Below are 22725 nucleotides of genomic sequence, written 5' to 3' on the forward strand. Positions count from 1 at the left end.
GGATGCCTCGACATCTGTGTTATCCTTCACTGCTTTGTGCCAGCAGCTAATGATGACTATTGCTGTCTCGCAGGTTCACTTTTAAAGCGACAGTTGAGACGATATTCATAATCTTAATTTCCATTTTTATCCCATTACTTGGGTGTAAATGAACCCTGATGTTTTTGTGTTATTCTCATTTTCCAAAATTATGCACAGCAAAAAATCCCCAACGTCAAAAAGAGAAAGAGAGGTGAAAAAAACAGAAGGTAATAATAAAAAATAAGTTTAAAAGAATAAACTTTGTTTGGATTTAATCGAGGTATCAGATCACACTGGGGATCAGACGTGAAATTACATTTGTTTCAGATATGCATGGTGGTTTTGTTAAAGACTTCACTTGCTGTGAGCACAATCTGATGAAAAAAAGGACAGAATAATAAGATGGGCACATTTCCCTTTCTCTTTTATTCTTGCATATATTCTTATATTTGTATATACCTGCAATCACAACACGTTATTTATGGCAGTCATGATAACTAAAAACTAGATTTGTGTGACTGAAGAGGTTAAACTACTTAAACAAACATAATGCTTCAAATTGAACTGAGCTGTATGGTGTAGTGCCACTTGTTCTGGGTCCTGGGTCTTTAAATCTGAGGTTTTTTCTGTTCTTAAGTTTAATGTTTGTTGTCATATTTGATTTTCATGTTCCTTTTTAGCTTCAGCTTTGGCTCTTTGTTCCTATTTTGAGTCATTTGTTGTGTTGATTTCATAGCAGACTTACTCTTCGTTGAGTTTAAGTGCATTATGGTGTTGTCGTTGTGCAAAGTTAGTCACTACACGTTTTTATTTTGGTAATCTTTTCTCTTTCTGTCTTGTTTCTAATTTTACTTCCTCCTGTCTCATTATCCTTGATTAGTTTCACCTGTCTGTTCCCTATCCCCCCGATTAACCTTAGTGTATAATCAACTTTTAGAAATAATGCTGTCTTCCCCCTCAGTCTGTGTTTCGGTGTCTGTCCTCGCATGTTCTAAGCTTAAGCTGGATTCATTTCACTTTGTTTTCTTTGTACGCTATAAAGTAGTCCAAAAGTATTTACTCACCCATCCAAATTATTAAATTCAATCCCTTTCATCAGCACAGTTGCATAAAATTAAACACCTAGGCATGCAGACTGCCTCTACAAACATTTGTGAAAGAATGGGTCGCTCTCTGAGTTCCAGCATGGTACAGTGATAGGATGCCACCTGTACAATAAGTCCAGTCATGAAATTTTCTCACTACTAAATATTCCACAGTCAACTGTTAGTGGTAATATAAGAGAGTGAAAGTGATTAGGTAGCAACAGCAAATTAGCCTCGAAGTAGTAGCCCATGTGAAATCACAGAACGGGGTCAGCGGCTGCAGAGGCACGCAGGTCACAGAGGTCGCCAACTTTCTGCAGAGTCAATCACGACAGACCTACAAACTTCATGTGGCTTTTAGATTAGCTCAAGAACAGCGCGCAGAGAGCTTTATGGAATGGGTTTCCATGGATGAGCAGCAGCATCCAAGCTTTACATCACCAAGTGCACTGCAAAGTGACGGATGCTGTGGCGTAAAGCCAATCGCCACTGGACTCTAGAGCAGTGGTGACGTGTTCTCTGTTTCTCTTGTTCCAGGAAGTAAAGCTGAGACAGGTCCAGCTCAGCACCCACATTTCTGATATTTTCTAATATTAAAGTGCATATTTGTGCCCATGTATTTTGAGAACTCACAGGCAGGACTTGGGTTAATATGGACATTGCTTCATGCTGTAAATGCCCTGATGATTGTTACAACCAGTAAATATCAAATATCACAATAAAGTAAAGTATTACAACTGTCTTGTACATGCTGCTCAGCATGCACTGATGTCCTTGATACTGATAGTGTTGGGTGTTGTCAGAGATGTGCTGGACTCAGGGCTCAACAAACATAACCCGCTCCTCTTCTAACACTCACCCTTAAACTCTACAACACGAGATCTTCCAGGCAGCTGGTCGATCAAAGTGGTTTTGTGTGTGTATGAGTGTGTGTGTCTGTGTGCAGGTACACCAAAACTACTCACCGTGTACTCTGACCACATCATCAGCAGAGGCCATCAGTATAATGGATGGGAATGGGAGTTTGAGGGGGGTGGGGAGGTGGGTGGGGGGACAAAGGCATGAAAGAGAATGAGAGAGATAAGACGAGAGGAGAGAAGAAAAAAATACTTCAGCTCACAATGAAAAAAAAGAACCATTAAGCCTCAGCTCAGTAGCACTTCATTTCCAGTAAAAGCACATGAGAGGAGCCCATTTCACTATGATATTGCTCCATTTTTAAAAATCTGTGTGACACTGATTGTTTTTGACATGCACGGTCCTGCTGAGCGCATATTTAGTCTGTCATATAAACACACTGTACATACAAAAATCCTAAATGCAATAAGATGTTTACTTTATGTTTTGTGACATTTAGAGCTGTTCTAGCTCTGCTATAAGCTTTTTGAAAACCTAATGCTATCGCTTTAATTTACACATTTGATAGAAAGCACATTACAGCTAATATTTTTAAATAAATCAAAGAAAAACAATCTGACAGATAAATACCGACACCTTGTTGCTGCCAAATTTATTGTGGAAATGTAAAAACGGAACGATGTTACACTGTAGAAATGACCAGATTGTGAAAAACAACACTTGACAATGAAATAGGCCAAAATAATTATTTTCCTAATGAAACAAACAGATTTCCCCAACATTTGATACCAAATGTAGGTACTTATCTGTACATACTAAGAAAATGACAACCAAGTTTAAAATGAATCTTGTTTTGATGTGATCAAAGCGGTAAAGAAAAACGACACAGTCGTACACTCGTGTCTTTGACGCAGCTGGCACAAGGCAGCAGGTTACAAAAATCAAGACATACATGACCTGCAGAAATGGCAACTAGCCAATCTGTTGTCAACTTTCTCATTTGCAAAGCTCTGCATAGCAGGTGTAAAATAGCCCTAACACTTTACTCAGCTCAGCTGGACGTTGTGTTGGTGCCATTCCGAACAGGCCAACAGGAACGTTGCAGAGTGCCCTCTGGTGTGCAAACTATCTAATGTCATCACTCACAACCTGGTTGAACGGTATTTCTCCCACATCTTCTTTACTTTTCAATTTTTCATTTATCAGCCCTACAAATGACAATACTGATATTGGTTTTAGCAAATATCGGCCAACATATCAGCCTAGCTCTAATGTTGTGGTCGGAATTAAAGTGTGATTTTTATCATGCACACAACAGTGATGCTAAATATTGAGAACAAAAACAGGCAGATTACTCCCTTTACGGCAGTGTTTATTCTAAATCTATTTGCTCTGGACAGAGTTGTGATCCTATATCATTGCACCAATTCTTCTAAATTCTTTTAGAGCAGACTAAGGCGTATAATTAAAGCATTACCTGTGATAGTGTATGGGTAATAGTTCCAAGCCTTCTCTGTGACATAGAAGATCTTGGGGACCACTGCTCTGGCCCAACTGGGGAGCTTGCTGTCAAAGATAGATGAGTGGATAGGTTAGTAAAGTTAAGAAGAAGAAGAAAGAGAACAGCTTAAACAAATAGTTTGTGTACAGCATGGTAGTTTCCTCTTAAAGTTTCTCCACTCTTCTTCTTTAGGCTATTATCTAGAACAGGCAACAAGAAGCATCCAGCTGTGTGGAGTCATAATGGAGGCTATACAGGGCAGCCATGATGGTCCCTTGGGGAAGTTGATTACACCCTGTACCCTGCAGGGGAGTTTCACTAGTGTTCATTGTGATAGATATAGAAAAGGGCATGGAAGGCAAATAGAGGAAATACAGGGGGAGGGCTATTACTCAGCACAAATGGATTCTAAATGCTGACAGCCAAGTAGCCGAGCACCTCATTGGATGTCTAATCAAAAAAAAAAAAAAGAAGAAGAAGAAAAAAAAAGATTGCTGCGGAAAGGGAACATCAGGGCTTTGGTGAGCTGGAAGGAAATTGCCATGTCAGAAATCTGAGAAATACACAAATTTACCAGTGAATACCAGTGAATGGGGAAGATTGACTTTTGAGACTTTGACATTTGGAACAGTAAGTCCTGATTGCCAATAGATGCCGAGAGAAAAGAAGGGTTGCAGACAGTCATTACTGAGTGCCATCAGAAAAAATTCACTACAGCCCAAATCACATTTAGTCCAGATTTCTGCTCCCTGAAAAGCAGACAATCAAAGCGCAGCAAATAGCAGCATAATTGGACTCAAAGTCATCATTAAGTTGTACCTTTCAGAAAAATTCTCTCTTAACCACTGATTATTTAACTCTCACATCTCCAACTTCTTCTCTTTTTCTTTTTCTATGTCTGCTAGTTGTAAGTGAATATGGAAATTGAGCTGGTTTGTCACTAAAGCCATTTTACACAAGAACTTTGGATAATTTCAGAAGAATAAGATCAGGATATTTGAAAAGTTGTCCTTTTTCAAACTGGGCATGCAGCAGGAAACGCTCTGCTACTGGAGATACTCTGTTTTAGGAGAGGGAGCTGCCTAGATAGAGACAGCAGGAGGCAGGACACATGACGCCCACTCACCTGCAGGCAGGCAGAGCACTAAAATATTAGTGTTTGCAGAATGCAACATTATGCATACATTTTACAAAAGGTGCAGGCAGGTTAAAGCAACTGACTAATGTCCCGTGTGACTGTGCTGGAAATTTGAGTTCTCACGTGCACCTCTATTAGATAAGTCCAATCAATGCTCAGGGCTGCAGTGTGTATCTGCAAATGGCTTAAGACTGTATAAACTATGGGAACATGAGGCAGACAGTTTCCTTCAGTCCCCTTCTAATAACCTGTCAAACAGCCAAGGGAATGTCCAGACACAGCAGACTAGCCACATGTCCTCACACTGCCTTATTTGCAAGCCACACATACACATACACACAGACACACACGCACAGAATGCAGCTATAACATACTAACAGGTGGTTTGTGGGTGGAGGGATGCAGGCTCCACTCGGTGTCCGACAGCGACTGCTCAAATTATCCATCATTTACACTGACCTCATCTTTCTGTGCACACACACACACACACACTATCACACTCGGCTAAACACACACCACACTCTGCCCTCCTCTTCACTGAGTTTGTCAGTGACACTTTATATTTCCCAAAGGCCCACTTACTTGTCACTTCAGAGCACAAAAACTTCCACCTCAGTCTTCTTTGGTATTCTTCGCATGGATCGCTTTTTATCTCACAGTCTGACTTTTGGCAGTGAGCGACTCAATCTTGTCTCACAGAATCTATCTTACCAGAATAAGACTATACGAAATAATAATAATAGAAAGTAACATTATTGCTTTACCTGCACAACAATTCAGTAAATTTTAATGGATTAATGGATAGACACATTTAGACATCGAGTTTATGTAATAGATTGTTCCAGTTTAATCTCTTCAAATACTGCATTGTTGGTGCCTTTCGGAGCTTTTTCATGATTATAATCAGGGCTTAAGCGGACCGGAAGGATCTGTAACAGTGAAAAACTGTTTCACAGAATCGCATCCAGTCTTGTAGAAAAGTAAGTACAATTGCCCCAAGGTCACATATTTTCCCTGGTCATACTATCCTCTATACATTGTATTGTAGTGTGTTTATATTCTAGTTCATTGCTGTTTTTCCTGCCTCTGTGTGTTTCCATGTGTAGTCTGTCTTATTGCTGTGTTTGTCTTCCTTTCTGTCTCGCCAGTCATGTCCATGTGTCTGTCTGGTCTCAGTATTCTGTTCTCTGGTTTCCTGGTTTGTCCAGTCAAGTTCCAGACCTTTCTAACGTGTTGCAAGTTCCTACATGGTTTCTGTTTTATTTTGACAGTCCCTCTTCTTCTGTGCGTGATGTTCGGTTTATCTTCCCCTGTCTTGTCAGCCAGATTCTATTCAGCTGTGTTCCCCAGGTGTCTCCACTTAGTCCTAATCCCCTACTGGTGAATACTGTCTGCCTCTGTTTGGTCCTCCTTCATGATGTGTAAATCTCTAGCAGCCAGGTTGTTCCTGTTCAGCTCACTTACTGTTTTTGGTTTTTGTTTAATTTGCCTTTTTGTCAGCAATAAAATAAATCTGTGATTTTGAGTTATGTCAGTCTACTGAGTCCTGCATCTGGGTCCACGTTCTTTTTGTCACACACCTGTTCAAATGACGCAGTCAGCTAAACCTGTCTTACAGCAGGAAAATATTCCCAAGCAAAGCAGAAAATCTACAACAGAATAGTTGAAAAAAAGAAAAAAACCCAAGGTACTGCAATGGCCCAGTTAAAGTCCGGACCTTAACTAGACTAAAATGCTATGTGTGAAATGCAAGACTTTAAGAGAGTTGGGCATATAAAATCTCTATGACGCTAAATTAACTGAAGGAATGATGTGAAGAGGAGAGGACCAAATTCCCTACGTGATGATGTAAGAGACTGATTAAGTCTCTAAAGTTATTGCTTACTGAAAGTGGTTTAAAAAGCTACTGAACCATAGGGTTTACTTACTTTAGTTTTTCACAGGACTCCATAGACTTCTGTGAAAATGGTTTTTTTTGCCGCCTATCAGATTTCCCAAACTACAAATCTGATAGAAAGACTCATGAATGAGTTCATTGTTCAAGTCATGTACAGTGGCTTGCAAAAGTATTCGGCCCCCTTGGACTTTTCCACATTTTGTCACATTACAGCCACAAACATGAATCAATTTTATCAGAATTCCACGTGAAAGACCAATACAAAGTGGTGTACATGTGAGAAGTGGAACGAAAATCATACATGATTCCAAACATTTTTTACAAATAAATGAAAAGTGGGGTGTGCGTAATTATTCAGCCCCCTGAGTCAATAATTTGTAGAACCACCTTTTGCTGCAATTACAGCTGCCAGTCTGTTAGGGTATGTCTCTACCAGCTTTGCACATCTAGAGACTATCTATCAGATTAGATGGACAGTGTTTGTGAACAGCAGTTTTCAGATCTTGCCACAGATTCTCGATTGGATTTAGATCTGGACTTTGACTGGGCCATTCTAACACATGGATATGTTTTGTTTTAAACCATTCCACTGTTGCCCTGGCTTTATGTTTAGGGTCGTTGTCCTGCTGGAAGGTGAACCTCCACCCCAGTCTCAAGTCTCTTGCAGACTCCAAGAGGTTTTCTTCCAAGATTGCCCTGTATTTGGCTCCATCCATCTTCCCATCAACTCTGACCAGCTTCCCTGTTCCTGCTGAAGAGAAGCAGCCCCAGAGCATGAAGCTGCCACCACCATATTTGACAGTGGGGTTGGTGTGTTCAGAGTGATGTGCAGTGTTAGTTTTCCGCCACACATAGCGTTTTTCATTTTGTCCAAAAAGTTCCATTTTGGTCTCATCTGACCAGAGCACCTTCTTCCACATGTTTGCTGTGTCCCCCACATGGCTTGTGGCAAACTGCAAATGGGACTTCTTATGGTTTTCTGTTAACAATGGCTTTCTTCTTGTCACTCTTCCATAAAGGCCAACTTTGTGCAGTGCACGACTAATAGTTGTCCTATGGACAGATTCCCCCACCTGAGCTGTAGATCTCTGCAGGTCGTCCAGAGTCACCATGGGCCTCTTGGCTGCATTTCTGATCAGCGCTCTCCTTGTTCGGCCGGTGAGTTTAGGTGGACGGCCTTGTCTTGGTAGGTTTACAGTTGTGCCATACTCCTTCCATTTCTGAATGATTGCTTGAACAGTGCTCCATGGGATGTTCAAGGCTTGGGAAATCTTTTTGTAGCCTAAGCCTGCTTTACATTTCTCAATAACTTTATCCCTGACCTGTCTGGTGTGTTCTTTGGACTTCATGGTGTTGTTGCTCCCAATATTCTCTTAGACAACCTCTGAGGCCGTCACAGAGCAGCTGTATTTGTACTGACATTAGATTACACACAGCTGCACTCTATTTAGTCATTAGCACTCATCAGGCAATGTCTATGGGCAACTGACTGCACTCAGACCAAAGGGGGCTGAATAATTACGCACACCCCACTTTTCAGTTATTTATTTGTAAAAAATGTTTGGAATCATGTATGATTTTAGTTCCACTTCTCACGTGTACACCACTTTGTGTTGGTCTTTCACGTGGAATTCCAATAAAATTGATTCATGTTTGTGGCTGTAATGTGACAAAATGTGGAAAAGTCCAAGGGGGCCGAATACTTTTGCAAGTCACTGTAGCTGGGATTGCTTTTAGTTGAAAAAGCATTGAGAGGGCTTCTTTACAACCTCAACACACCCTTTGTCAGGCATTCATGATGCAGATTTTAATTTCAGCAGAGCAGATCATTAGACATGTCACCAGTGGCTAACCGTGTGTTAACGCACTGAAAGAATGAGTTCAGTGACAGCTATGCAGAGGCAAATATGCGAGCTTGTCTTTAACTTGTCAAATCACGTAACAACTAAGCAGCAGGAGCTCAATACATGGAAACTGCTTCAATGCTGAGAATTATTATTGTCAGAGAAAGTGCTAGACAGTCAGAGTAGCCTTTTATTGTCCAATAATGGGTACCCATACAAGGAACTGGGCTCTATCTTTTTCTTTGCTCTACGCATTAACAGAATAGACAACACGGACAATAGCAACATGACACAGACAATAACTACATATATAGTGTATTTATATTTATTTGTAAAAAGGTGCTGAGTGCAAAGCCTTTGGAAAAATCTATGGAATAAATACAGGATAGATCATTGGTTACTATATATACAGTATATAAGCTATATACTTTACATATATACATGGAATTTGACAGTATATATGTTAGTATATAGGTTTGTGCAAAGGTGTACAGATATGTACAACAAAATAAGAGTATACACAGCATGCTGTGGTTCCTCAGTCGATATGTTGGATGTTTAAGTAACATAAAGCTAAAGTTAGAAGCCCTTATGAAAGTGATTTAGATGTTTGCTCAGTGGTTTATAGTCCAAATACTTTTTTATTTATTCGTTTTTTCAAGCCCACTGTAGGTGGGAAATTACACTCACTTGTTAAGGTAGATCCGTTTCTCCGTGAACTGGCCCGATCCGTGCTCTGGGTCCTCATAAGGCTCATTCTGCACCACCTCCACACCTTCTCCACGTTCACTCTGTTCATGACTGTGTTTGCTGATCATATACAGCTGGCCGATCCGGTACTGAAAAACAAAGGAGGACCAAAAAGAAAAAGGAGACTTTATCAAATATAGGGAGGCAATTAACATTTTACACATCTGAATCAGCATGCTGATGCGGCCAAAGTTAACGGAAACAAAATCTTCTTGGTGAAAGTCCAGGAACTGACCCAATCGTCTGATTTTATGGAAGCCATAAAAATAAATGCGGGAGAGGAAATACCAGGATTACAGCACCTGCACGCTCCTGACACCTGGGGGCAGTCACCATAGCAAAAGAAAGCTGCTGGATTAGGAGCCGTCTGCAGCTCGGTGATAAAGGCCTCCTGTCAGGTCAGGACCAATTGGCACAACAATAGTAACAGTGGCAACAGACAGTTACACGAACCCATCCCATGGTCCCTTGTGACACATCAGTCAACACGCACAATCCTTCACTCATCACTCACTGACCCACTTGGGCCTGTGACAGTGTCACTTTCGGCCACCTTGACAGACTGGGTGTCGGGGGCAACTACTGTCACACGGCAACAATTTTCCATACATTTCGAAAATGACGAGCACAAGAGCGAGAATTTCTAACTGCTCATGGGACTATTTACGCACTGGGGAAACTGATACTGCCCTGATGGTGACTTATGTCGCGCTGATGGAATGCCAAGGGCTCATGCAGGACTCTATACACACCCACAAACACACACACACACACACACACACACACACACTGCTCCAACCAAGGATAGCTGTGTTAAGCTAATGGAAAATAGGATCGTCTGGGCTGTTGACTTGTGACTCTACATCCAGCCACATAAAGCAAGGAGTGGAGTGGAGTGAAATGTGATAGTGTAGTGGAAAAAAAAAACAGAGCTCATGTATACCAGTAAACTTCTTATATCACAATGCCAAATTTTTCCATCTGCTGACCATCAGAGGAGAGCAATGAGCTGTGACAGAGAATTCCCAGCTGAAATGTGGATGGCTGTGAGTTTCTGACAGCACAGCTGTTGGAGTCTGGCATAGTTTTTCCACTGCAATGACACAGTAACAGACCAGGCATAATAGATGGGGGACCTGTATTTAGTCACACACAAACACACGAGCCTGCCCACATTTTGAGCTCTTCTTGCAGCTGATATGGTAATCAGCACATCAAAAGAGGCAAAGAATGAGCTGGTTCCAGTTTAAGAGATTTGAATATTTGTTGCTTCTTTTCATCCTACGTGCGAGCTTATACTGCGGGATTTTGGATTGTTGCTAAGAGAAAAAAACAGGAGAGCTACTTGGACTTTGGATTTCATCAGACATTTGAGTTTTGGTGTCATGTTTTGCAGGACAAAGGGCATCAAGAGCAGGCAGAGTAACTGAAAATAAACCTTTTGCTCAAATGGATGTCAAAGTCCAAAAAAACAGATTTTCACCAGGAAACTACCGGTAACTGAAAGCCAAAAGTCCAGAGCACTAAACGGGGAGCGCACACAAGCGTGCTATTGTAGATATGTGACCGCTTACCATGTGACATTAACTTGACAGCCACTTTGTACGGGACAATCATGGTGACAATTTAAGATCAAGTGAAAAAGGTCCTGTTTACACAGGTTTAGACACAGATCCTTGACCATCTGGTCGTAAGGGAAAAATAAAAGCTCACCAACATGTTGGAAGTGGTTGCTGGAGATGGATGAAGATTACCAGGAAAACTAATGCTAAAGCTCCAGTTACACAGGCCTAGAGACCAGTTAATGACCCCCATTTCCCCCTAGAAACCCACAGAGATAGATAGACTTTTATTATCATACAGTCTATACATCAACATTACAACAAAAATAAGTTGCCCGGGTCAGAATAGTGCAGTGTAACCTATAAGTATGTTGAAGTCCATATAGTGGATATGCAAAAATTTCAAGGATAACCTGTCCCTAGTGAAAAATGTGTATTCCACATGAATTCCCATGCGTATTTCACTCGCAGATTGCTGCAGTTGCCTGTAGTTTTCATGGAAGCGACAGGCTTGTCCACAGAAACTGTCCAGCTATGCTATCCAAGCTGTAGTGAAACTGAAAAAGTGCAACACAAACCATTTTATCTCCACAATTAAAATTGTGCCTTTTAAAACATGGCTGCAGCACTGAGGCACAACTTCTACTATGAATGCAAAGCTTCTCCTTTTCTGGAGAAATTTTTGTGTTGCATTTTTTTCCCAGGAATTCAATATGTCCAGTTTCTCATAATGCCTCCTTTGTTTCCTCATCTGTGTTTGTCAATGTGTAATTTCCGGGTCCTAGTTACGGTTTGTTTATCCTCTTGTCTTCACCGGCTGTGCACTTTTCCGCTGATATCAAACTGTTTTTTTAGATTTATTATCTTGACTCCTGCAACCTGTTTTTGGGTCCTCATGTTCAAGTAAGTCTGTCAAAATTTGTGCATAAAACAACAAGGAATAATGTGATTCATAAAAAAAAGTGTCACTGGTTAAAGCTGGCTGCTTCGAGTAATGTACACACAGAAAGTTAAGTTCTTCATGGAGCTTTTCCTTGTCTGTTATCTAATTGTTTCATCTGCACAGCCTGCTAGTGCTGAGCTCAGTGGAGCAGTCAGCAGCTGAAAGGACACATATTTTCCCCATGATTTAAAAAGAGACCAAACACTTACATTTAGCAGTAATGTAACTGAATGTGTAAATAAGACATCATTAATGCAATATAACAGAATGCTGTGTTGTGTCTTTGTATTGTCTCAAATTCAATTAATGCAAGTTTAAACAACTGGATCAACAGATATATACTTATGTATACTGCAGAAGTCTTTACTCACTCCTCACTTCTTTATATTTTGCTTCTAAGCAGTCAGACTTTCCTGTAATTTTGGATTAAGTGGTCCTGTACAGTAGTTTTCCAGGCTTTCTGAAAAGGGTTTTCTTTGGACACTGGCTGCTTTTGGACTCATTTTAATTTAAAAACATGCCATCATATGCCGAACATATTTCATGACCAAATCAACCCATGATAACCAGTTTACAAAAGCGTGTTATTCATTTAAAATACAAAGAAAACCTGAGAGATTCTTTTGTCCAGTCTATGACATGAAATCCAGAATTCCAACACTGAGGCAGCTAAAGAAGGATAAAGGAGATTGTTGTACATATCAAAATATTCCTGTTGTAGCTGAAACATGAGAGATGGTTGAAGAGCTGACATAAATCTCCACGCCGGATGAAAAACATCAAGGCAGAGTGCCCACTCAAGAGGACCTCTGAACATCCCTCCCATCATACTGATGACTAGCAACAGTGTATTACCATTAAGCACCATGTTTTCTGTTTCCCTCTTTGACTAATTTGGGTTTGGACATGTTGTGTAAACAGCCCGGCCATTGTGCTCCCTGCCAGGCATTGTATCCGGCTCGCCGTCTGCTGGCTACCTGAAAGCTGCAGCTGATGAATGAGGGGCTGCTTTTCATTGTTGTCTTTGGAAATCTCGCTCTAATGACTAGAAGGGAGAAGTGGCCCTTGCCTTGGTTAGAGTGGCCATGAATAATTTCTTTTTATCTCTCTCTTTCTCCCTCTAGAGCCTCTGGGCAGGATCAAGGACAGCAAGGGAAAATATGAGCTCTCTTCAGCTGAGGTATACTTTCTTTTCTCTCCTATTTACACCTCCTCCTGTCTCACTCCTCTTTACCTGGTCTCTACCTATACACTAAAATCCAACCTTTTACTTTCTGAACTCCTATTTTTGCTCACCTCCAAACTTTGCTCTTAGCTCATTACCTGGTAAAAGCCACGTAGAGTTCAGTCACCTTTGGCACTCAAGTAATGGAAACCTTGAAATTAAAGTAGTGGACCGTGATTGCTCATGGAGCTGCTCCTGGTGCTGGTGGCAAAATTTCCTTTTTTTTTTTGGCCAGAGTGACCCAAGAAAATGGAACAAAATTACAGAAAAAGTGCAGCACGAATCGTGCCTTATTGTACATATCAAAAGAATAGAGTTGAGGAAGAAGAGGGCTGCAGTAGGCGGGAGAGATTAAAGAACTCTAAAGCAAAAAAATTTTGAGCTTCTTTTTCCTTAAGCTTTAGAAATGCTGATAGGTGGATTTTGCTACCTTCGGACAGAGCGAGGCTAACTGTTTCATCTTGTTTCCAGTCTTTGGCTGGCTGTCTGTGGTCATGCATTTAAAAGACAGAGGATATTCATTTTAAGATGAAAGCATTAAGCCTTTTACTGTGATCACACTCTGTGTGTGTCTCTCTCTGGTTTTTTGGCTCCCTGCTCTAACGCAACAGCAGGTGTTGGGGAACTGTGGTCATTGTGCTACAGTGTGCTACTGTAAGATAAGGACACACGCAGACACAATTACACTTACACACATGAGACAATACCGGGCACAGTGCTAAAATGTAATTAAAATTCAACCACTGACAGAGTAATTGCTGCTCACAGCGCTCAGTATTCTTGGATAACTGACTTCGCTCCTGTCGAGATAAATAGCTTTAATTTTTATGTCCGTTTCTGGGTGTGCATGTGTGCATCTGGATACATGCCAAAGAAGTGGATTTGCTTTTTGTAAACTCATCTAAGCTGATCAATAAAGACAGATTTTATATATTTATAGAAAATTATCCTTTCACTTCTTACAGCAATGGTATGAAAAGCTTTAAACTCTTTACTTGTGAAATCCATCCATGTTGTGCTATCTCATCTGCACATATGGTGGATGAATTATTATAGCATCAGAGGGCACCTGCAGATATAAACACCCTCTGTCAGCACACAAACACCGGCCAAGAAAAACATTTTCAAATGTACATGGAGATGTATTTAATGATTCTGGCAAACGCTGCTGCTAATTTATCAAACCCCGCCTAACAAATATATTCAGGCTTGGACCACAAATGCTTTCAGCGCTATGAATAAATAACAAGGCATTTTTAAAAACAACAGCTCTTCCCTGAGGTCACATCCTTGCCTCTTAATGGTCAGAAATGGTCACAAATCTGTGGCTGTCGGACGACTGCAGCACTTTTCGCTGTTAGTGACTCATTGCAACTGGTCACCCAGCGGCGGAGCGTGCAACAGCCTGCGTTCTCTGGAGCCATTTTTCATGGCAAAGTAACTGCACGGGCAATTGCCTTGCAGCCTGGCATGTTGCAGTCAGTTGTTGAGTAAAACTCGTCTGTGATGAGTATCTTTGCATTAGGAGAGTGACTCACTTGATGACCACCTGGTTGTATTGTGGTTACATAAAAGCAAAATTGCCATGTGCCCATGTCATTGTGCAGTTAAATTGCTTTTTGTTCTATTTGTGGGGGAATTTCTGTTTCAGATCTGGAGGTTCTGGCTGTGCTGGAATGTCAGTAGTCATGTCTTTACCGTCATGGTACCTGGGTCTTGCATCCAGGGTTTTAAGTTTTGGGGATGTTTAAGGGTTTTTATGGTTCTGTATTGGTTATATTTATCTCTCTGTTATTTCTTCGTGTTTACGTGCCTTGTTTCTTATTTCTTTATGCCTGGTACAAGCTCCTTTAGTGTTCTGGTTTCATTCCTTTCGCTGTGTTTGTAAATCCTTAGGTTAACACTTTCTTGGGTTAACATTTTGTCTGTCTCTGTGTCAAGCTCATGTGTCTTAGCCCTTGTCTCGCTGTTAGGTAGTTTGTTTTATTTTGATGACCTATTTTCTCTTGTGCTTTGCATATATACTTCTCCTGTCTCACAGTTTCAGCTGTTTTCCCACTTGTTATCCTGTACGTGTTGTTGCATTCTCCATCATGGTTGTGATGGTTTTTCTCCTAGAAGATCTGGTTTTCTTGTTTATTTGCAGTGAAGATGGCAACTGACTGTAAGTGTTCGTTGACCATATCCTTATCATTAAAAGGCAACAAGTTCATTGCACACGGTTTCAATAATTTTGCTCATGCTGCGGCCTCCAAACACTGTTTTTCCGAGTCTGACTATCACGTGCAACACTAGTACATTAATACAAAAGCTACTGTACAAACTAGGAGAATTTATCTAAAACTATATGACAAAAGGACATTAGGTGACATTACATAATAATCGCATCATAGTCACATTTTTAAATTCAGCTGCAAAACACACTCAAAATACTCCAGCAGAAGAGGCACAGAAACACATACTGCATCGTGCCTCCAGGCTACGTGACACAGCAGCTTCCATTTTCTTGCTCATCTCACAGAAACGAGCTAGCATCAGAGCAAATGCTCCTAAATATCATACATCAGATCAAAGAATTCCATTAAAAATACTATCAGGAGGACTGCTGTGGAGCTGCCTGTGCTCATATTCTATCATAATGGACATTTGGCTCCAGTGCAGAGCTGTTTCAGAGGTGTGGGAGTTCCATATAAGACCTGTGCCTTAAAGAGTCATACAAACAGGATAAATGCATGGTGAATCTGCAGTAGATGTTACTAAGACGGCCTTGCTCACGTCCAATCAGTGTAGGGATAGAAGCATGCTGAAAACAGAAGGAGAAAGAGTGCCACATGTGATGCTGCTGTAGACTTAAAAAGCAAACGAACGATCTTTCTGCTAGCATAGTTAGAAACAAAGCAGTGGAAAATATTTAAAATGGACAATTTCACAGCAATAAAACAAAACCACAAAAACTCTATTACTATTAAAGAGAATGACAGCTTACTAGCTTACATGTGACGCACAACTGATGAAAAAGATGGCCTAAAAAATCCTGTTTAGAGCTTACAGAAAATATTCCTGACATCAGGTTTCTCCTCAATTTGAAATTAGGCGAGAGAGAAATAACGGAGGCAGGTTACGGCATAAAACAGGTTCAGCTTCTTATTAAGCAGCAAATCCTACAAGTCTAAAAAAATTAAATTGCAGTTCCTCAAATGACCACTTGAGGCAGATTCCCAAAAAGAGAACCGATAGATGAAATGTGCAAAGGCAGTGGGAGGTTTCAACCCTACTCAATTTTATCGACGCTGGGACCCAATATGCATTTTGACTCAACCTGACACATTAGACTCAACTAAACTTCAACTAAACTAAACTAAATTAGAAAACTAATAATCTAAACCTGTCCTGAACTGGCTTTCAGCAATTGCTTTAACTTTAAATCAACTTATTCTGCCTTATTTAAATCACTGGGCAAATCATACCTGTGTTATAAAACACTAATCCTATACATCTAAGATGAATACTTTCTAACAGCCTAAACAGCGTCTCTCTACTCCAACATTTCCTCGGTTTGTAAAATTTCTTACAGCTCTAAAGCTGTAACTGCTGATGTACACACACGCACAGACACTGGCACACATTCTGCCGTTTCAGCACAAATGTGGGCATGCTGTTGAGAGTAAGTGCATATGAGTGACTGTATTTTCTCCTCTGGTGCTGATTCAGCAAAATGTGAAGGTGAGCTCAAACTCCCTGCAAAGGTTTGATGAATTCACTCTCCACAGAGGTGACACAGGCAGTGTGGGAGGATGCAAAGGGTGGCAGCTGGCTCACTGAGGCAAACAGTCACAGTAGCTCAACACTAATGAATTCTGTGCCGCACACGGGGACAGCTGCCTTTCGCAGTGTGATAACCTCACTCGAGCACTCGGGCAGTGCAGCCGCTGAGAGAAAAGTAGAGTGACAGAGGAAGAGAAGCTGGTGTTAGGGCCGTTTCTGCAGAGTATACAGGAGGTTTCATGCATGGGTTATTGTTTATGCCCTTTAAATGTATTAATAAATTAATGGAACTAAACATGGTACGTTACTATCATGGATCAGTTAATAAAAGGAAGGCTGAGAGAAGATGTCTAAGCACTTTAAAGACATTTTTCTCACTTTTGGCTGTGAATCAAACTGATTCCCCCCTCCCCTCCCCCCGCATATTATAGTATATTGTATAAGTATATTGTTAGTATGTATACTTCTTGCACTGATCTACAAAAATACAGAGTGAGCAGAAGTTTGAAGTAATTAAGAAGCTCATACTAATCCCAATAAACACTCCAGATGTGGTCCAGATGTGATTATCTGTCTAAAATACAGGGTCAGAATGGAAAATGGAAAATTACCACCACAAACTTTTTTCTTGGCAAGAGCACCAGCAACTCCCTCCGAAGGCTAAGGGCTATTGTAAATCTATATTTGTTTTTATAATCTGCTGACATCAGCATCATTTTTGGAAATCCCCAATAACAACATCTGCATTGTTTTCATAGATAATTTGTGCTGTTGTCAGCATTTTTAATACTGCTAATCTAGTGTAGTATATTAAGCTTTTTGTGCAATTGTGAAGTTCATTAAAAAATGTTTTAAAGAGCTAACAAAAAAAGTGTTCACGTCCCCCCGTTGACTAATATATTGACTAATATAATCCAGTGGAAACTAAAGCATTTTCATGTAACCCTGACCTTTGGCCTTGAAGCATACGTACCAAAACAGTATATATATTTTTTTATCTTAACCCGTATAATTGGAGGAGAATTGGCTGAAATCTTGGCTCCTATAAGCTGTAAAAATGTGAGATTTTAAGATATATGCATGCAGTGTGTGAGTATAAACATTTTGTGGCATCACTGTGAGGTTCTAGGGCAGGGGTTCCCAATCCCGGTCCGCGAGGGCCAGTGTCCCTGCAGGTTTTAGATCTCACCCTGGGTCAACACACCTGAATCACATGATTAGTTCTTTAACAGGCCCCTGGAGAACTGAAGACATGTTGAGAAGGTAATTTATCCATTTAAATCAGCTGTGATGGATCAAGGTCACACCTAAAACCTGCAGGGACACCGGCCCTCGTGGACTGGGATTGGGGACCCCTGTTCTAGGGCATCATGTTGAAAAAATAAAAAGTGCGTTGTACAGCTCTCTCCATTCTGTTTCATATGACATATTACTTGATATGGTTTCTTGAAACATTTTTCAAGGTCAACTTTGACCTCAGGCACTCACAATGAAGGTCAAAATCAAATGCTTAGCCAACCAAGGTCACATTCCCTGAGGCGTAGTATGCTGTAAGCTTGAAGATGATCCATAAAAGATTGTAGATAATACAGAATTTTTACAGATTTTCACATTTGTGGCCTAAAGCTTGACCTTGACAAAATTAAATCAGCTCATTTGGTTTCTGTCATCGCACAAAGTTTGAAAACGACATCTTGAAAACTCTGGAGGCTAAACCGCTAACAAACAAACAAACCGACTACATACTCCCTCCCTTTGGGGGAAGAATAAACAAGCAATAATAGAAATTTTAAACAGAAAGCAATGTGAGCAGGTTTTATATAACCAGCTTTTATTTTTTCACAGTTGTCCTTAGATCTCAGCAGATTGCAGATATTTAATTTTTAATTTGTAGTTTATAAAACAAGCTCCACTGGGTGAATTTAGCCGTGGAAACAGCACACCTGAAAAACAAGCTTTCTTACAGCTCCTGCTGAGAACAAGAGTGTGTTGCATAAACTATGTCAAAGGTGTGTGGTGAGGTGAAATTTATTATTACTGATTGCTGCAGGTGGGAGAGAGCACTCTCCCGTCGTGCTTCCCCTCTATAACATCTTTCCCCCCCTCCTCTCTAACTCTTTAGCTTCTCCTCTTTCTCCAACTCTGCAGCGTCTGAGGTCAATGAACCAAAGATTACATAACATCAAGATCACTCACTATGGATCACTCCGCTATGCATCATCTTTACCCCCTGCCTGGCAGCACATTGAGTGGCTGATGAGAATAATGTGCTGATATCCAGGCATGAAACAGGAGAGAGGACTGCAAGAGTGTCCTTAAAAAGTAGAGATGATGATCAGGGATGGGAGATTAAAAAAAAAAAGAAAAAAGTAAGAGCCGCTGAAGAAAGATGTTTGGGAAGCTGACAGATTGTGAGACATTACATAACAGGCCTTGATTGAGTGCAGCTGTTTCTTGCCCCCCCTTTTACTCCTGTTCCTTTCTGCATTCATACCCTCCTCGATGCATATCAGTTTCTCCTTCAACTTTTCCTCTACTGACACTCCTTTATGTTGCTTTGCCATTTCCATCCTCTGATGCTATTTTTCCTTCCCCTCTGTCTCACAGCATAAGCGTGGTTGAACACAGCGCCTCACTTCAAACCCTGTAATAACACTTTTGATAATACCTCTGAATCGGTAACACATTTGACCTCAGCAGTACTGCAGTCACTGTGCTGGCAGAGGCAGCAGTGCAGTCACAATGCTTTCATTGGATGACCAATACGTGGATAAAACAGCAATGACAAATGGTTGATGTTTATGTGTAGCTTTCTAAGTGGTTTAAGTCATCTCCAGTAATATGCCTTCACCCCTATGTTAGTCCTTTAATGCATGTATGTGTGGGATATCATCTAACATACAACTGTGTTTGCAAGTGCTACTACAGTCCAGGGATTATTAAGGCTGTAAAAACACAATTGTGAAGTGATAGTGAATCACTTGGTGTCACAATTACAAATTTGGCTTTATAGTTTATGAATAACACAATGACATCAATCACAGCAATACTTTTGGAGCAATTCAAATAAGCCAATCCTCCCATTTAGCCGGGAAATGCCATCACTGTTTGCTGTGCTGAGCACTTTATTTTCATTTGATATTGGAAATGCTGATTTGCTAATGTAACAGAGTGCTACTAATCGAGTCAGAGATTTCAGACAGCTCTGTAAAAGTTTTTATGTATGGTCTGACAGTGGATCTAATCTAACCGATTTCCATGTTTGATGAGGGGACTGGATTGTGTCAAACCATCCATGAAATATCAAGTATCCACCTGAAACCGTTAAAGTATGTTTCTCTACTCCATAATCAGTAGCAATGCTTTGGCTGTGCCAAAAACAAGTGACGATTGGCCATTTAAATCATCCCTGCATGAATTAAATGCTTGAATAAATGCACCAGGAAACATACTGTTGTTGTTTTTTTTGTATAGAGGTCTACACATTTGCCTGCCTGATTCAATCCCAGGAGGACACAGAAATCCCTGCAGGGGAAGTCAGGAAGGCCGTCTGTTGTATAAATCTGCCAAATCAAACATGTGGCACTACCTGCTGTGGTGACCTCTTGTGAATAAGGGCACAGCTGAAAGTAGCAAAGTTCCACAACTTTGGTTCACTGACAAATGCTTCTACTGGATTAAAACTATTTCATCATTAAGTACTAGAGGTAAAGAAAGGTTGAGAGACTGAAATGTTTAAGTCTACTCTTGAAGAGCAATTTAAAAAGGAACAAATTAAGGTGGATTTTACTGAGAAAAACAAAGAACTGTTCAGCCTTGGGCGTGACACGCATTGGCTGCTACACTGATTTTGATTTCATTTTATTTCTATGCTCAAGACCAATTTACCAGCAATAAAACAACATTCACCGTCAGTTTAAATCCATCACTCTGTTCACTTCCAACTAAGCTTTGAGCAAGAACCAGGTGGTTTTCTTAGAGAAGTCATTTCTTGTTTTGGCAAGCACATTATTGTTACATAAGCCTTTTGTTCCTTCTGTTCCAGTCTGGAGTGTTTTGGTACAACTTGAATTTCAGATTGTTTGTGGAAAACTCATCTCATTCATTATGCATGGAGAGAGCTCGGTAAACTCACAGCAGTGGTGAGGTAGAGAACGATTAGAAAAAATGAGCAAAAAAGGCACATTGTTAGGTTGTTTTGTTATCTTGTTATAAAAATAGCAGTTTTGGGAATTCAGTTTCAAAAAGCATTGGATACTTTCTTAGCTTTTTGGCATGTAAAAAAACAAATAAATAAAAGTGAAGTCAAATGTGCCCAAATGAAACCAGTAGAATAAAGATCAACACTGTTAGGCTGCAAAAAGACACTGGATATCAGCCAACCAACTAAAATTTCTGGCTAGGCAACAACATCTGTGCCAAACAGGTATCTTTCCTTATTGTTTAACCATGTAGCTGTGCCTAAAAAAAAACAAGAACAAAAATACAAAAACAGCCTTTGTTAGCGTGTCATACTGGGAACATTAGAAACAACTTTACTTGAACAACATTTGACTAATTGTTATAATTATTAATTAGTCAAGGAGTTTCCTGTGCGACCACTACTGAATACAGTGAAGATTTACATTTCGTTTGAATAAATATTATAGCAAAAACACATACACACAGTAACAGTAATAATGAAAAGGACTCCACAGTGAGCACTACAAAACCTGTTCATTGTGTCATGTTTCAATTACTAAAAAGTCCAAAATGAGCCAAAATATTAACATGCCAGGAGCCAAGCTGCACTAACAAAACCCTAAATTTAAGTTTACTTATAATTTTGTTTGTTTTCTTTTCCAGGAAAAGTACTAGGAACCTGTACTATGATGCAGGTTCAGCATACCTCTTTTTGTTATTTGAGTTCACCTTCCCAATCTGTAACTAAAAAAAGTTTCTTGTTCTTCGTACAAGCATAAAAGGGACTTCTTTTAAAGGGACTTCTCCTGAGGTTATTTCACACTATGTTGGGATGTCAGGACAAGTGGAGAGAGAAGATTTTACTCTACATAACTGACAAACCAGGGAAGACATTTAAACACCCATTTTTGCAGTCTACCTGTTGCCCAATTAATTTATAAGGGCAAGATTCAATGTGTTGCAATGCTACTGGGTATCAGATTAACTTTAAGACATGTTCTATAGACATGTAGATATGATTTCCATATCTATTTACTATTCTGCAGGAATAGTAAAGAAGTTATTGAAAGAAGTATTAGAAGCCCACAATTTTTTTGATGTTCAGTGAAAAATGAAGCAGTAAAGTAATACAAAACTTCTTAATGTTTATATCAGGTTCTGCAAAAGAAGTTTAAGAAGTCGAGGAGTGAAGCAGTTTATATTTCATTCTATATTTCAGATTATCTTGAAAGTTCCTGTGAGTTCTGTTATTACAGTACATCATTTTTGATCACAAAAGGAAGGTTAAGATCGTGGCTCAAGAGTTGGCAGTTGCTGGTTTGAGCCCCGGCTCGGACAGTCTCGGTCGTTGTGTCCTTGGCCAAGAAACTTCACCCGTTGCCTACTGGTGGTGGTAAGAGGGCCCAGTAGCGCCAGTGTCCGGCAGCCTCGCCTCTGTCAGGGCGGCTGTGGCTACAATGTAGCTTGCCATCACCTGTGTGTGAATGGGTGGATGACTGAACGTGTAAATTGCTTTGGGGTCCTTAGGGACTAAATAAAGCGCTATACAAATACAGACCATTTACCATTTAAGATTATTTTTGGTTCTTGCAAGACCAAGCGTTTATCATTAGTAATGGTAAATATTTAGTGAGAAATTGCAGATTACCATTAAAAAAAATACTGGCAGCCACCAGTGGTGCCATTCACCCTCAAAGAAGATACACGTATAGTATCAATTTCAAAATCCTACATTGCCTTGCTCTCAAGTTACCACATTCACAAACTTGGGAATCCACACTGCCTACCTACTTGCCAGCCCAGTGGAAAACAGTCTTATTCATGAGAAATGAATCTAGCTTTACTAAAGTCTGGCCAATATTCTGGAAGGAGAAGCGATTCTTATGAATTTTGGATGTACAGACTGATGGAAGGATGCCTCACCATGGATTGTAATTTTTGTGGAAATACTGCA

The 22725-nt window shown here is 40.3% G+C and overlaps 1 protein-coding gene across 1 annotated transcript in view; it reads right to left on the reverse strand.

Annotated features, from left to right (window-relative positions):
* pitpnc1a (phosphatidylinositol transfer protein cytoplasmic 1a) overlaps window positions 1-22725 on the reverse strand; it is a 47491-nt gene that overhangs the window by 10281 nt on the left and 14485 nt on the right. The window contains exons 2-4 of the mRNA XM_006791542.3: window positions 9035-9183; window positions 3442-3530; window positions 2072-2079 (exon numbers count right to left, since the gene is read on the reverse strand). Coding sequence (XP_006791605.1) covers window positions 2072-2079; window positions 3442-3530; window positions 9035-9183 — 246 coding nt within the window. The remainder of the gene's footprint in view (window positions 1-2071; window positions 2080-3441; window positions 3531-9034; window positions 9184-22725) is intronic.

Source organism: Neolamprologus brichardi, chromosome 4, assembly GCF_056152115.1.
Source record: "Neolamprologus brichardi isolate AB-2024 chromosome 4, ASM5615211v1, whole genome shotgun sequence".
NCBI lineage: Eukaryota > Metazoa > Chordata > Actinopteri > Cichliformes > Cichlidae > Neolamprologus > Neolamprologus brichardi.